The following is a 16341-nucleotide window of genomic DNA, read 5'->3' as shown; positions in this document are numbered from 1 at the left end:
CCTTGACCAGTAACGTGCAAATAACCCAGCTCTCCCCAAATGAGACATTTACAGAAGTCAGCATGAAGGGTGAAGTGAAATATCCCTCTGCGAATGAAGAAGGAGCTTTAGTGAAGAGAAAATAACTTCTGAGTCTGCATGCCTTCAAGGGATAGCTGTAGGTGCATCAAAATTTTGTGATACTAAGGGAACAACCTAGATAATCATGATTTCAACTCTGATATTACTGAGCTGACGAACTAAAGCTACCAGCCTCTTACTCCTGAACTTCATTATGTGCTCCAAACTAAGCGTTATTTGTTGAAGTTACAGTAGTTAGATATCCTGATACTTGTCATGAAAAGCTTTTCTAACAGATATTACAGCGTAGGCCATCATCTTTCCAGGACAACTACAATGGGAGTGAGGGAAGTGAGAAAAGAAAGCTCTGGTGTGTTCCACATTTCAGTGCATGCCAGAGGGCTCAGGGGAAAAGAACCTACCTCCCAATTCAGGAGATGTAGGAGATACAGGTTCAATCCTTGGGTCAGGAAAATCCCCTGGAGGAGGAAATGGCAACCCACTCCAGTATTCTTGCCTGGAAAATCCCATGGACAGAGGAGCCTGGTGGGCAACAGTCCATAGGGCTGCCAAGAGTCAGATGTGTCTAAGTGGCTGAGTACACACAGACAAGGATACCTTCAAACACAAGGTCAGAACCTGAATACGAAGCTGGTCAAAGCTGTGCCATTTGGGTGTTAAAAATGCAAGTAGGTGGTTTTTATAAAACAAATGTATATATGAGGGACTTCTGAGTCTTCCTACCTGAGAAGATGAGTTAGTCATCCATAACACTAATCTGTAACCGAGCTGAGTGCTAAAAGATAACATTATTTGAATATACAATCAGGCTATAATTAACCAGAGATGACAATTATAAATAACACTGTGTCCCAGAGTTTCCAAGAAACCTGACATACACAGTTCTTGGGTATGTTGAAACACTTCCAAGAAAAGTAAAGAAATGAAAAATCTCTTAGAAGTCTTCAATTAAAATGTGTTTCAGTACAAACGACTTTCATTATGTGTTTTGGTACATATGACTGGAAAACATTTGTCCCACTCTTCACACCTCTAATTGTTTTCACTGCCCAATTACAGCTTTTCAGAATTAAGACATTCTAGTTAAGACAAGCATGTTGGTCATTTGAAATGTGAAGAAAAGTTAACATGTATAAGACTTGTGTACCCTAGAAAACAGATCTCTGCTATAGGTTTCCAATTGTTTGGATCTTGGGTCATGCCAGCTCCTTCTATCTTTCTCTCTCCTTCTTCCTCACTTCTTACATTTATGTCACATACTTTCAGGGTTTAGGAAGTTGGGAGGATTGTTAAAGAGAAAAAATGTCATCTTTTAGGAGGGGAAGAGGAATTTATATATATATGCTGCCTTTATTCCTTTTGTTAGGATCTGTGAAGCAAAATTTCAGGCCAACTACTGATCTAACTATATACTTTGGCCATGGATAAAGTTGGACGATTACAACAATCTATGAAAAAGGTAGGGATTAAAAAATGATGACACTGTATGTCTACTGATGCTGCTTCACGTGGAAAAACAAGCAGCCACTTTTGTTGAGTCAGTATATAACTGATTTCATACGCTCAGCAACACGGGGTCTTAATTCAGTTCCTGTAGGAATTTACCCACATAAATATGCCATGATTAACAATCAAAATCATAATTTGATCTAAACTGTAAGCTCTGTAATAGGCAGAGAACATATTTTTTTGTTCTCAATGCAAGTACATAGCAGCACTGTCCCTGATACATATGGGTCCTAATGTTGAATAATGACTAATTAAAAGATATAAATTTGACGTTATTTCATTCCCATGAGTTGCAAGACATAGATTGATCATTAATTTGGTACAAATGTCAGCTAAGCCAGTTCAACAGGAAAAGGCAACCACAGTAATTCCTGCTTCTAAGAGAGCTTCAGTCTCAAGTGTCAAGGGATGAACTAATTTGAATTCTCCAGCTGAAAAGGTTTACTTACACATTACAAGTGTTTGCCAGACTACTGCAATAATGGATTTTTACATTTTCATATTTTACAGTAACATGATGCAATTTCATTTTTTTAGATTTTCACTTAAAAATCCATAAAAATATAAGATCATAGTTGAAGATGTAACTCAATTGCACTGAAAGGGCATGGTGAAGAGATTCAGGAGCATAAACTTCTTGAGGATGAAGATATCTTAATTGGCCAACAGATTCTGGCAGGTATTACTTCAAAAATAATTTTTTTTAAGTTACTATAATTCTGTAAAAGAGAAAGGAAAATTAAAAGGAGTAGTTTTCAACAGAGGCAACTCACTCATGCAGCTCAAATAGGAGATGCTGACCAGAGAAATAAAACAAAGTCTGATTGTGGAAGTAGAAGATGAAGTGGAAATAAGGTCCCGAACAATGAACACTATGGAATAAAATGAATGCAGATGGTTCCACTCCTGTTACTTAATCAAAAGGCTGAGCAGAGTCACTGGAGCCGGCATGAAGTCATGTGTTAGAACAACAGCTGATCTGTATTAGAGAAGATTAACTCGCAGTGCCATGGTGGAAGGCCCAGGATTATTTTATGTACTTCCATTGCCTTACAAGCCGTCAGCACAATTATTGCCCTCCGATGTGAATGACTGATCTGTAACCACAGCTAAACAGCATGCTGCTTAGGGGCCTAGGAGCTTCATGAAGATGAATTTCCATACCATCAAAGTGCTTTTAATGGGTTCCCTGATCCAACCACAAGGCCTGTTTTGCAAGTATATAGAACTCTGGATGAAGGCTTCCTGTCCAAAAGGATTTGGTCGGTTGTCACTTGACAATTCCCAGCCAGCACAGGGGAGGAGAGGGGGGAGATAGGTAGAGTTGTCTCTGCTTTGGAGGATTAAAAAAAAAAAAAAAGGGTACAGATGCTGGCTGAATGCAACCAACTGCTGTATCCACAGCTGAATTCAATGCGCTTAACAAATAACGGCAATTTAGCTATGCTTGCGAGGAATAGCTTGAGTCACTTTGCATTAGCATCTGGCTGAGTGTTAAACTCATTTCTACATGGGGTGCAGAGAAAAGGAATTTCTGCTCAAGCATCCTTTCAAGAATGTTTAAGTATTTGAATATAAATTCCTTTATGCTTGCTATCATTCCTTCTTTGAGTTGTCACTTCGTTTTCCCCCTTCCCTTCTGGTGCTTAGCTAGAAAATTTTTGTGTCCTTCGAGCTGCACCAGTGTTGCTCTTCTTAGGATGTGAGACTGCCAGAGAGGAACACTTGACCATGCTTGGCTCTCCCCTCTAGGAACAACAGAACTGAAATCATGTCTCCATCTTTCTGACCCATGGTCAGATCAGAAGTACAGAAGTACATAACTTCAAGCATTCTATAGTAATATAACATATTACTTCTTCTGAATAAAATACAATGTAGCTCAGACAAAATAGTTTGAAATTACTGTAGCCCAGATAAAGTACACTTGGGGCAGGATCACACCTTCACTATGCAAATTGCTAGCTTCTATATCCCTGGATTGGGAAGATCCCCTGGAGAAGGGAATGACAACCCATTGCAGAATTCTTGCCTGGAGAATCCCATGGACAGAGTGAGCCTGGAGGGCTACAGTCCATGGGGTGGCAAAGAGTTGGACAGCACTGAGTGACATTTTCACTTTCACTAAGAGATTATACGCAAAATTCCATAGAAAACCTGGGAAACCGGAAAGTTATCCAAATGAGCAACCTGTCCATTCTGGATGATGCCGTTTGACTCATAAGCTTCCTTGAGTTATTACTAAGTAGCTGATTATTTTTTCTCTTATATACTGTATTTAGCTACTGGATTTTGAGAAAAAGGGGATTCAATGACACTTTAAAATTTGAATTAAAAATACCAATATGACCAAAGGAAGTATAATCACTTCAAACCTTCTATAGTAACATATTATTTTTTCTGAATGAAATACAATGTAGCTTAGGCAAAATAGTTTGAATTATAGCGTAGATAAATTCAGAAGTTTCACTGGACTTAAGTATAATAATAGGTATACCAATACTGTTCCCATTTTAAAGAAAAAAACTTTGTTTTATAATCAAGTCAAAATTTCCAATTGTGCAGTCACCCACAGCGTGACAGTGCTTTGTGCTGGAAACATATTATGACAAGCTCAGGCTCTTAGACACTTAGACCTCGAGCACGGGTATCATCCAAGCTTATGCTGATTAAAGAAGATTCAGCATTTTCAAATCCAGCTCATCCCCAAATACAAGTTGAGCATCTCTGTAAAGCAAAACTTTCACTTAGACCCAGATATTTCAAATGCCACTTTATTTTAATACAAAGTGATGGCAGAAGAGGGGATAGTAATTGTCAATAAGGTTCAGATGGATAGAAGAGAATTACAACCCTTCACATTTCCAGATGGTTTTGATTAGGATGGGCATGAAGAATTCTGTACTGATCAAGGGAAAGAGGGAGGGAGAACAGTCATTCTGAGGATGGTGAGAAAAGAAAATGATAAAGAAGACATTCAAGCAATTTAAGTATTTTTGGAAAGCCAACCATTATTTAGGAACTCACCTTTTCTGTCCGGCAGTTATTGAGACCTAGACTATTCACAACAGCCACCTTCCCGTCAAGAACCTGCTGTTCCCGCCGGAGCTGCTCCTTCATCTGCCGAGCTTCTTGGATTGCCTTGGTGACAGCATCATGGTCATTTAAATAACCTGAAGGTGTAACAGAACGAAGGATATGTTTTGCACAAATGTATAGATGGGTTAACCTTCCACCATAAAAATCACTTCTTTTTTGGAATGGCTAGTGTCTGGAATATACATACTGATTTTTTCAATGGAGTCAGTCTGAGATGAATGAATGAAAGAATAATTGATGATGACTGAGTCACACAATTACATCAACATGCTGCCAAACATCTGTTACCAAAACGTAATATTTAAGTGAAATACAGCTGGTTCCACATGTTTGAAAAGATGTTTAAAACATAATCTTTAAATGAACTTTTTTAGTCACCTGAGTATCTTGTAGTGCAAAAATACAACCTATCTTTCATTTTTTTCCCTTTGAGGATTATTTGAATGTTACCAGAGGATACAAGTATTGATAATTATCACTGTTATTTACTGATAGTCTCATAGTATTAGAAATGTCAATTTAGAGTTTGAGCATGACCACCTCATGCGAAGAGTTGACTCATTGGAAAAGACTCTGATGTTGGGAGGGATTGGGGGCAGGAGGAAAAGGGGACGACAGAGGATGAGATGGCTGGATGGCATCACCGACTCGATGGACGTGGGTTTGAGTAAACTCCAGGAGTTGGTGATGGACAGGGAGGCCTGGCATGCTGCGATTCATGGGGTCGCAAGGAGTCGGACTCGACTGAGCAACTGAACTGAAATGAACTGATGACACTATTAGGTTTGTCATATACAGAAGGAACAAATCGTTATTAACAGACTCTGGAAGAAGAGCATTTTCCCCCTTGCGTCCATCCATGGTGAAATAAACCATAGGTGGCGGTGGCTTGTGACAGATACAAACTTGCGGTGGTGAAGAGGCTAAATTTCAAGCACAAATGTAACTGAGCCCCTGTAATTGTTGGATAAGAAATGGTGGCTACTGGGTAACTATAATCACACTTAATTCACACTCTTAATAGGATGGTCAAATGACCAAGTTATGCCTGCAACTTCACAATCCATAGTTTTTAAAAAAATAAAAAAGGCCAAGCTATGTTTTTTAAACAATAACACGTGTAAGGAGAAAGGCTAATTTTAATTTTAATTTTAACACTGGTCATTTAATTTGATGCACACTCTGCTGATAATCTGCATGATTTTAGGGTAGAATAGTGAGGGAAAGGGATCATTTTGCAAATATTGAAAGGAGAGCTAATATATCATCTTTCACTGTCCCTATCTTTTAACTAGGGCATAAAATGGCATAAACTGAATCTATAATATGAAATTGCCCAGAAAAGGGACTTGTTTGTGACATGAGGCTAAATCTAACCAGATCCATTGGTGAATTGTGACAGATGGAGGGACTGTGAGACAGAAGGCAGGCACTAATCACACATAAAATGACCGGCTTGCCTCAACATGTTCCATGGATTCCAGCAAACTTTACACCCTAATCCATTTTTAGAACAAAAAACATCTGGGCCATAAATCCTCTAATCTGCCAAAACACGCTATTAAATCCCCTGATTTGTTGAAAAACACTAAGATTAAAGAAAGGAAATATAAAATGGCTAACTGCCGTGTTAGGAAAGTGTTATTAATACTCTTTCTTTGTCTCAATTATGAATGTTCTGGTACTAAAGAGCCTTGTCTAATCATGTCAGATTACACATCCTCGTTATATTACTAGACTCTTCTATCTGATCTGCTGATTGCCAAAAAAACCTAGAATACTTTCGTGCTGCTTAAACATTTCTATTGAAGAAGCTGATGTCAGATTAGCACAGTGCCTTGGTGCTGGAAGGCTTCTAAATGTGGCATGTCTTTTTTCCCTTTATTATGCACAGACTGAGCATTGTCCTCTGATCTTGAGGCAGAAAGAGAAGTTCCAGGGTAGGCAACAGAAAGGGGAGCCTTGAGATACTATCTATTTTGCTTTTCTGAGCTCAATTCATTGGAACATATTAAAAAAAAACACACACACACATCCTTGCTCATTACAAATACAATATGAATAAACAACAACTGGTTAGATCTAGGTCAGATTAGCCTTTAGGGTTAACATGTACTTTAACTTATGGTCATTTTTAACCTTCTAGCATGCTCAGCATCCTGACCTGATACTTAAATATTATCTCTAACTCATTGTGTTCACAAACACTACTCGAGAACGAAATGCTGCCCTTACGTGACAGGGATGTTTTTGGAATACGTTCATTTAGCAAAAGATCTTAAGAAGGTCAGCCTGATTTCCCTATCCTCTGAACCCTGGCTCAGATGGTAAAGAATCTGCCTGCAATGCTGGAGACCTGAGATCGATCTCTGGGTTGGAAAGATCCCCATGGAAAGGGAATGGCAACTCACTCCAGAATTCTCACCTGGAGAATTCCATAGACAGAGAGCCTAGTGGGCTACAGTTCATTAGGTTACACAGAGTCAGACACGACTGAGCGACTAACAGTTTACTTTTACAAACCTTGCTTATGTATGGCCTGGTACCATGGTACCATGCATTTTTGTAATCTATTTAGCTTCTCCAGAGCACAAATATATTGGAAATGGTTCGGGACATGGCACTGAGTCAAAGTATGAATTCTTTATGCTTTTTAGGCACTGCCAAGATAACATTGTACAGGAGAAATTATTAATATATATGCAGAAAGGATGAAAATTATTTTGGGGGTGCATAACTGACAAACATACATATGTTCTGCAACGGCTATTTCCAGTGTGAGGTGTGTGTGGCTGTGCAGGTAGATACAGGTGTTCACTTTAAAAGAAATATTCTTGCTTTCAGAGACTTGAGCTTTAGTTAAAATGCTACATGAAATTCTAACGTGTATCTCCTGTGTTAAACCAAAAAGCTGTTTATATATTACAGAGCTGAATCATAATAGGATTGTTTGCTGATTCTTTACCTTTTGTTCTCATCACAGTCACCTACTTCCCAGTCTTGCTGGTTTCTTCTCTCAGTAAAAGACCTCATCTCTAACTCTGGAAGACCAATAAGGCTGAACTCTCACCTTCATGCCCCATCCAGACTCCTACCCCAGGCCAGCTTCAAATCTATCACCAATTGTACCCATTGCCCCCTTCTGTTTCAATGAAAAAATCAAGGCAAATCCCCTAAACTCACACTCTAGATTTCTACACCTCTCTACTGGTTACTCTCTTTCACATCTCCATCATCCACTTGGACTTCTCTACTATTGCTACCACCTCCACTTGCAAGTACCTAAGCCTCTCCTTCTGAAACAAGCAAATAAATTCTCTCAACTTTGTGTTGCCCTCTCTTTCCAATCATGTTTCTTTTCCCTCCAAACCAAATTTCTCAAGATTCATAGCACAGTCTCTCATTCCTACCTCCCTTCACAATCTCACTATAGTCTTGTTTCCACTGCCCTTGCTCTTTCAGATGCCAGACCCAAGGGACACCTTCCATTCACGGCAGAAAGAGCACTGGCAATCCCCTTGTTACTGAAACTCTTTCCTTCCCTGTTTCTCATCCCAGCACTGGATCCTCATCTCAATTACTCCATCCTCATATCCTTGCCTGAGATCTTTCTTCATCTGCTCCTTAAATTTGGTCCAGGATTTCAATCACCAGAAAATAATTTGTGCTTTGGAGTTGGATAAAACTGAACCTTATTACTTACTTGCTGCATACAAAGTGTACACATTGTTTTACCTTTCTAAAATCTCAGTGGCCTCACTGGTTAAATGGAATAACCTCACTAGATAATATGGCTTTGTGAAGATTAAATGAGTTAATATGGTCTATTAGCATAAATAAATGGTCCATGAAAGTTATTCAGTAACTGTCAGTTTAGTTACAGAATGGCACAGTGAAACAGGTAAAACTTGGGCATTGGATTCACATGGATCCAGGCTTCCACTTCTTAGGAAGTGTGATATTTGCCAAATTATAACACTTAATTTCACTGAGTTTCCATTTCTCTCAACTGTAAAATGAACATAAGGCTAATGGAAGAATCAAATGAAATAACACGTGAAAGAGTAGATAATATTTAGTACACTTGAGGAGGCAGTAGAAAAACGTTTTTATTTTTTTCCTTTCATTGTGCACTATATGCTCATCCTTAGCAGTCCTGTTGCACAGCTTTGACCACTATGATAAAATCTGTGAGGGGATATCCTTTGTTGTTGGTACCAAGGTTCAGTGAAATGGGAGTCACCCATTAGAGTTCAAAAGACCCCGAATGATCACTTGATACATTTTATTCTGCCTTCATTATATACTTGAGCAATAGGTGCATCTCAAGACAGGATCAGAAGGAAGGGTAAGTGTTTAGGAGAGGTTTGGTAAGCTTCTTATGAGGAAAATGGGAGGGCAAAGACCAATAAGGCTTCCAGTTAGCACCTCAAATGACATTTGGGAAATGCAGGTTAGGAATCATTAATGTAAGAAAGGTGTGAGAGTCTGTGACTGTGTTACACTTACAACAGTTTGATTTTTCATACCTTGGAGTTCCTTCTTAACCATAACCAACAAAATTCTCAAAATTAAAAAGGTCCCTATTATATATTTTTTGGGCTTCCCTGGTGGCTCAGTGGTAAAGAATCCTCCTGCAATACAGGAAACCTGGGTTCGATCCCTGCATTAGGAAGATCCCCTGGAGAAGGAAATAGCTACCCACTCCAGTATTCTTGCCCGGAGAATTCCATGGACAGAGGATCCTGGTGGGCTATAGTCCATGGAGTCGCAAAGAGTTGGACATGACTGAGTGTATACACATATATTATATATTTTAAGGGGCCAAAAGAAGGGACTAACTGGGAAGTCCAATCTAGAGGGGATAAAATCTAAACAGAAAGTGAATGAATGGCTGTTCCACAAGGGAAGAGCCTGTTTAAAGGCAGAAGGAAAAACAGCAAACTACTTGTAACGGGTTGAATTGTGTCTCAAAAAGACAGGCTGTGTTCTAACCCCTGATATTGGTGAATGGCATCCTTATCTGGAAACTAAGTCTCGGCAGATGTGTAAATTAAGGATCTTGAAGTGAGATCACGCTCGATTTATGATGGGCCTTAAATTCAATGATTTGTGTTCTTCTAAGAGAAAGGAGAGACAGATTTGACATACAGATTCAGGGAAGGAGGTTACAGGAGCATGGAGGCAGACACTGGAACTATGTATCTATTAGTCAAGGAACACCAAGGACTGCTGAAGCCTCTAGGAGCTGGGTTGTTGTTCAGTTGCTCAGTGGTGTTTGACTCTTTGTGACCCCATGGACTGCAGCATGCCAGGCTTCCCTGTCCTTCACCATCTCCCAGAGTTTGCTCAAACTCATGTCCATTGAGTCAGTGATGCCATCTAACCATCTTGTCGTCTGTTGACCCCTTCTCCCCCCGCCTTCAATCTTTCCCACATCAGGGTCTTTTCCAATGAATCAACTCTTCACATCAGGTGGCCAAAGAATTGGAGCTTCAGCGTCAGTCCTTCCAGTGAATATTCAGGACTGATTTCCTTTAGGATTGGCTGGTTGGATCTCCTTGCAGTCCAAGGGACTCTCAAGAGTCTTCTCCAACACAAGTTCAAAAGCATCAAATTCTTTGGTGCTCAGCATTCTTCATGGTCCAACTCTTACATCCATACATGACCAATGGAACAATACATAACTTTGACTAGATGGACCTTTGTTGGCAAATTAATGTCTCTGCTTTTAATATGTTGTCTATGTTTGTCATAGTTTTTCTTCCAAGGAGCAAGCGTCTTTTAATTCCATGGCTGCAGTCACCACCTGCTGTGGTTTTGAAGCCCTAGAGCTGGGAAAGGTGTGGAATAGACTCTCTCTCAGCACCTGCAGGGGAACTAAGCCTGCTGATTCCCTGACTCTGGATTTCTTTCTAGCTTCCAAATAGTGAGACCCAGTTTATGGTAATTTTTTGTGACAGCCTTCCAAACCAATATATGGGAACTAGTCTTAAGGAAGCTCCTAAGACTCAAGGGATGATCCCAAAGACTGTGAAGTATCTACTGCCAGTCTCACACCCTTCCTGATTTCCAGCCACACAGGTCTGTCTACCAAGCTTCTCTACTGGACTGTCCCATGCAGCATGTCTAGCATGGAATTCATCATCTTCCCACCACCTTACTCTGTTCTTCCTACATTCCATGTCCCTTTCCAGCTGCGCATCCAGTCACTTGGGAGCCAACTAAGATAACTTCTTCAGTTCATATGTACAAAACAAGACAACCAGTGTCTGGGGTTATGCCTCCTCCTTAGCTCTCAAATGTGCTTTTTCTCCTGCTTTTGCTGAAGCCACCTCCTATCTCACTTGGGCTACTGTTTTCACCTCTTAACTGTTTTCCCTCTTTAAGCATATACCCCTTGAATCTCTCTCATACTCTGCTTCCAGCTGAAGCAGTCCAATATCTTCCAAAAAAGGAAATTTGAATCACTTCACTTAACCCAATTAAAAACTCAGCTCTTGCTTTCCTGGTAGCTCAGCTGTTAAAAAATCTGCCTGCAATGCAGGAGACCCCAGTTCAATTCCTGGGTCTGAAAGATCCGCTGGAGAAGGGACAGGCTACCCACTCTAGTATGCTTGGGCTTCCCTGGTGATTCAGATGGTAAAGCATCCGCTGGCAGTGTGGGAGACCTGGGTTCGATCCCTGGGTTGGGAAGATACGCTGGAGAAGGGAAAGGCTACCCATTCCAGTATCCTGGCCTGGGGAATCCCCATAGATAGAGGAGTCCAGTGGGCTACAGCCCACGGGGTTGCAAAGAATCAGACACGACTGAGCAACTTTCACTTTCACTTTCCTACCCCAGAGCTTAAAGGAGCCCTTCTTAAGTCGACGATCTGAATATTCTGTGAAAAAATAATTCCATGTTCAAAAGAGTAAGGGAAATACTAAATTAAAGTTTAAAAGGTTTCTCTGTGGCATGTATTCCCCAACTCTTGAATACATTAATGCGACTGTGAATCTTCCAGAGATAACAACAGTATCATATTCCAAATATCCTGGAACAAGAAACTCTTTTAATGTTCCCCCAAAAGCATCATTCTGGGATAAATTCCAAACACTTTAAAATGGCCTAATAGTCTTATGATATCAACCCTGCTTATCCTTCCCACGTCATTTCCTGCTGGTTTCTCAAGAGCTCTGTGCTTAAGCTGCACGGAACTATTTCCTGTTCCAAGGACAAGCCTTCCTCTTCACCCCCTCCTCTGTCTCCCGAGCTTTCCTCTTAAACTGAAATAGGCGCTTTCTGGTGTGTTTGGGAATTTACTCAAATGTCAAGCCTTCTTAAGAATTTTCCTGACATACCCCAGACAGGCTCCTTGGCACCCTTAGCACTTCTCATCTCCAGGCTCCTGCAAAAGCTTGGAGATGCTTTTACTGTCACGTTGTCTCTTGTTTTCCTAAGTTTGTCTTTCATGCGAATCTAGGAGTTATTTGAGGGCAATTTTTTTTTTTCCTTTCAGCCTTTTATTCCTTTGGCCCATGGTAGAGTTTGCTGAAGGAATAAATGCATATTTCTAAGTTGAAAGTATCTTCCTTTGTAATTCCAAGTTCATTGATGATCTGCTTCATCATATAAATGGGAGCCCGAACCACATGACACAGGTTTCTTAAAATTCATGGCTTTAAAGTGTACTATCAGGGTAATACAAATTCTTATTTACTGCATTTAATTATTTTATGTAGAACTTATTGGCTGTAGTAAAAGTAGGGGAACATGTGTTTCAAGTAATATTCAAAAAATATTAAGCTTTTTCTGTTTTCTAAGGTCACTTATCAACATCAAATTTTTGGTACCCAGAAGCCATTTCTTCATCTATTAAAATTTGTGAGAATTAGATAATAAATGTGAAATTAAACTGTAAAGTACCATGCAAATATTAATTGTTAGATGCTGAATAATATCCTTAACTTCCTGATAATCTAGTGGCTTTCTAAGAAATGATTACAGTGTTCTTGTTCAATAACCTACCTTCACAGAAGCTTTTTCTCATTAAAAATGTAACCTAATGAAATTTACAGGTAAGATGCTTATTCACATCATTGTATTTTAAATTAGCAAGTTGTAGAGATAAATGTCACATTACTGGACTTGAAAATATTGCCCTTCATTTTACTGAATCAATGTGCGTCTCCTACATTTGGTCAGCAAAGTTTTACATTTCACGCGTTAATGCCTCTGAGGAATGAAGGGCAAGAATAATATGTTTCAATATCCTCTGAAGACATGATGGAACAAAGACTCTAGATATCTAAATCCTTAGTTTGAGACTTTCATCTGCTTATCCTCCATACTTAGCAAAATGTATGGCATAGAGACAATATTCAATACCCATTTATGGGATGAATGAAGGAAAGGATAAATAGATGACTGAGAAGAACATCTGAGGCAGAGAGGCTGCCAACAGGTAACAACTAAAAAAGACGGCATGCAACCCAGAGACCATGACTGTGAGGCCTCAACCTCCACTGGCTGTGAGGTTTGAGTGTGACTAGGTGGTCACGTGCATTTGTTTCCTTACAATTCCAATAGTGGTAAGAACTACAGAATCACAGGACTGTCCTCACTGTGACAGGGACTTACTCAGAATCCCTGGGTAAATGCTTAGCCTCTTTCAGCTGCGGTTCCTTACCTGGAAAATAACAATTTCTGACTAGATGACAGGGATATTTGTTGCTGTTGTTTAGTCGCTCTGTTGTGTCTGACTCTTGCGACCCCATGGAATACAGCCCCCCAAGGCTCCTCTGTCTATGGGATTCTCCAGGCAAGGATACGGGAGAGGGTTGCCATTCCCTTCCCCCAGAGGATCTTCCTGACCCAGGGATCGAACTCACATCTCCTGCACAGGCACTGAGACACCAGGGAAGCCCTAGTTAAAGTGTATAATTTAAAAATAAACAGTGAGAAAACAGACTAAAATGCTTTGATAAAAGTTGAAAGTTATACATATACACAGGAAAGGTTGGAAAGGGCAGTGAAGGAAAGATAACATCTGGTCAAAAGATTCTAAAATTATCCATTATTCTTCTGAAATATTCATGCTTTTTAAGGAGCTTTCAATGGTGCTGCCTATCATTTGCATATCATACAAAAGTATTCTTATAGAATACAGTGTAATATTGCTCACCAACCTCAAAAACTCACACTCTTTATTTGTAGCTAATAGATATATAGCAAAGAGACCCATGTCATTAACGATAACTTAAGTTATCTTTCGATCCACAGTTTTCCCTGGCTTATTAAGGGCATAACACATTAATTTTTCTTTCAGGGGTGACCTTTACAACACCATTAATGCTCACAGCTTTTATCCCACTACATTATTACTCATTACAGTTTCAGCTTTCAACATCTGCATTTGTTGAAAAGAGAAAAGTAAATTGTAGTGGCATCAAATCCTCAGAAAATATGAGGGATGTGTATGTGGTGAAGGGCCTTCTCAGGGAAAGAAAATAGGAGAAGTTTCAGGAGTGGAAAAAGTCAGATGATAAATGTCATTAAATACATTCTTGCCTTTCTAAAATATTTTGTCATACTTAATCCTCAGAATGCTGAAATAAAAACTCCGCACATGACAAAAAATGCAAATACATCAGTTATTCCCTTAAAGATTCCAGTTCTGGGGCGATTACAAAAGTATCTCATACACCAACAGTGTCATATTTATGAGCTTTCATGTCTATTATGGAAGTGAATCCTTTTTGCCAAATAAAATATTTTTCCTTTTACATGCTTTGGACATGAAAGCAAATCTTATCTTGGTGTCTGCTTTGGATGTTGAGCAGAGTAACTGAGAGATCATAACGGAATGGTGCATAATGATAAAAAGAACACATGTGCCCCAAACCATTTTCAAATTCTGAAAACCTCCATTTTCTTTGTTTCTCTTCTACGGCCACCCCACTGGCCCTGACTGACTTGCTCTTGGCAAATAATCTGGAAGCGAACGTTGTGGAGATGGACGCACTGGAAATATGCTCCTTCAGCTTTCTTTCTGTCCATCTCACAATTTCTTTGTAACTTTACCCTTTTTCTCCCCTCATTTCCTCAGTCTTCGAGAAAAAAGGGGCATTTCCTCTTTCCGAAGCTAATGCTGTCTCATTTCTTCTTCATCTGTCATCACCCATGGAGTCTTTCATATCTAAAAATGTCTCAAATTCATCTTCGTTTATATATACACACAGATAATTTCCTATTCTAAAACCTGTCTCTACTTAGTCTTCTCAAAATATAATCACCTCTCAACACCAAGCTTACAAAAAGACTGATTCATGTAGCCATTGCACTTTCTGTCTTTATGTGCTTCGAATCTTTGTAACTGGAAGTCTCCTAAACCATTCTACAAAGCCTGTCTGTTACAGTCTACCTGTCCATGAGTTCCAGGTAAATCCAAAGGCTTTTCTTCTTCATGTTCTTTAATTCTTCTACAGAATGTGACACCATCAAATAACCCCTTCCTTTTTCAAATTTCAATTTGTCCTAGACAAGCAGGTCACTGCTTTCTCATCATCTTTATTCTAATATGCTCACTTGTTCTTTATCAGCTTCCCTCTTAAAAAAAAGTGTGGTGGTAGTTTAGTTGCTAAGTATGTCCAACTCTTGCAACCCTGTGGACTGTAGCCTGCCAGGCTTCTCTGTTCATGGCATTCTCCCGGCAAGAACACTGGAGTGGGTTGCTGTTTCCTTTTCCAGAGGATCTTCCTGACCCGGGGATCAAACCCAGGTCTCCTGCCTTATAGGCAGATTCTTTACTGACTGAGCTATGAAGGAAGCCGAAAACACAAAAAAAGTGTGGTACTTTCGAAATATGCCCAAAGATAGACTTTGATATTGATTAGAGTTGGGGCCTAATTCCCCTTTCTCTGAGTTGGGCTGAACTTAGTAATTCTGTTATAATGAAAAGAATAAAGGAGAACAGACTGAGTTACTTTGGAGACTAGATCATAAAAGGCACCGTGGCGTTCTCTTTGCTCTCCTTCCTGGATCACTCACTCTGGGGAAAGTTAGTTGTCATCCTATGAACAGCTCTATAGAAACATCCACATGGCAAAGTACTGAGGTCTCCAGCCAACAGCCATGTGAGTAAGTCATCTTGGAAAAGGATCCTATATCCCCAAGAAAGTCCAGGTCCCTGGCTTCCATCTTGACTGGAACCATAAGAAAGACCCTAAGGTAGAACTAGCAGCTAAGCTGCTTCCCTATCCTGACCCTTAGAAGCTACGAGATAATGAATGTTGGTTGCTTTTAAGCTGGTGAAATTTAAGTTGGTTTGTTACACAGTAAGAGATAATTATGGGCTTCCCACGTGGCTCAGTGGCATAGAATTTGCCTGCCAAGCATGGGATGTGAGTTTGATCCCTGGGTAGGGAAGATCCCCTGAGAAGATAATGGTAACCCACTCTAATATGCTTGCCTGGAAAATCCCATGGACAGACAAGCCTGCATGGCTACAGTTCATGGGGTCACAAAAGAGTCACACACAACGTAGTGACTAAACAACAAGAAATAACTATACACAGCATATAATACCTCTGACTTTTTACCCCACATCCTTTCTTACTATACACACTCTTTGGTGAATTTATTTGCTCTGATGGCTTCCAGAACCTCAT

The 16341-nt window shown here is 39.8% G+C and overlaps 1 protein-coding gene across 4 annotated transcripts in view; it reads right to left on the bottom strand.

Annotated features, from left to right (window-relative positions):
• Positions 1-16341, bottom strand: part of SOX5 (SRY-box 5) — a 1143898-nt gene that overhangs the window by 39638 nt on the left and 1087919 nt on the right. For all 4 annotated transcript variants that reach the window (XM_018048397.1, XM_005680750.3, XM_018048396.1 and 1 more), the window contains one exon: positions 4618-4763. In XM_018048397.1, the coding sequence (XP_017903886.1) occupies positions 4618-4763 (146 nt within the window). The remainder of the gene's footprint in view (positions 1-4617; positions 4764-16341) is intronic.

This window comes from Capra hircus, chromosome 5, assembly GCF_001704415.2.
Source record: "Capra hircus breed San Clemente chromosome 5, ASM170441v1, whole genome shotgun sequence".
Lineage (NCBI taxonomy): Eukaryota > Metazoa > Chordata > Mammalia > Artiodactyla > Bovidae > Capra > Capra hircus.
Note: the sequence above shows the minus strand (reverse complement) of the source record. Positions and strands in the feature narration are given on the sequence as shown.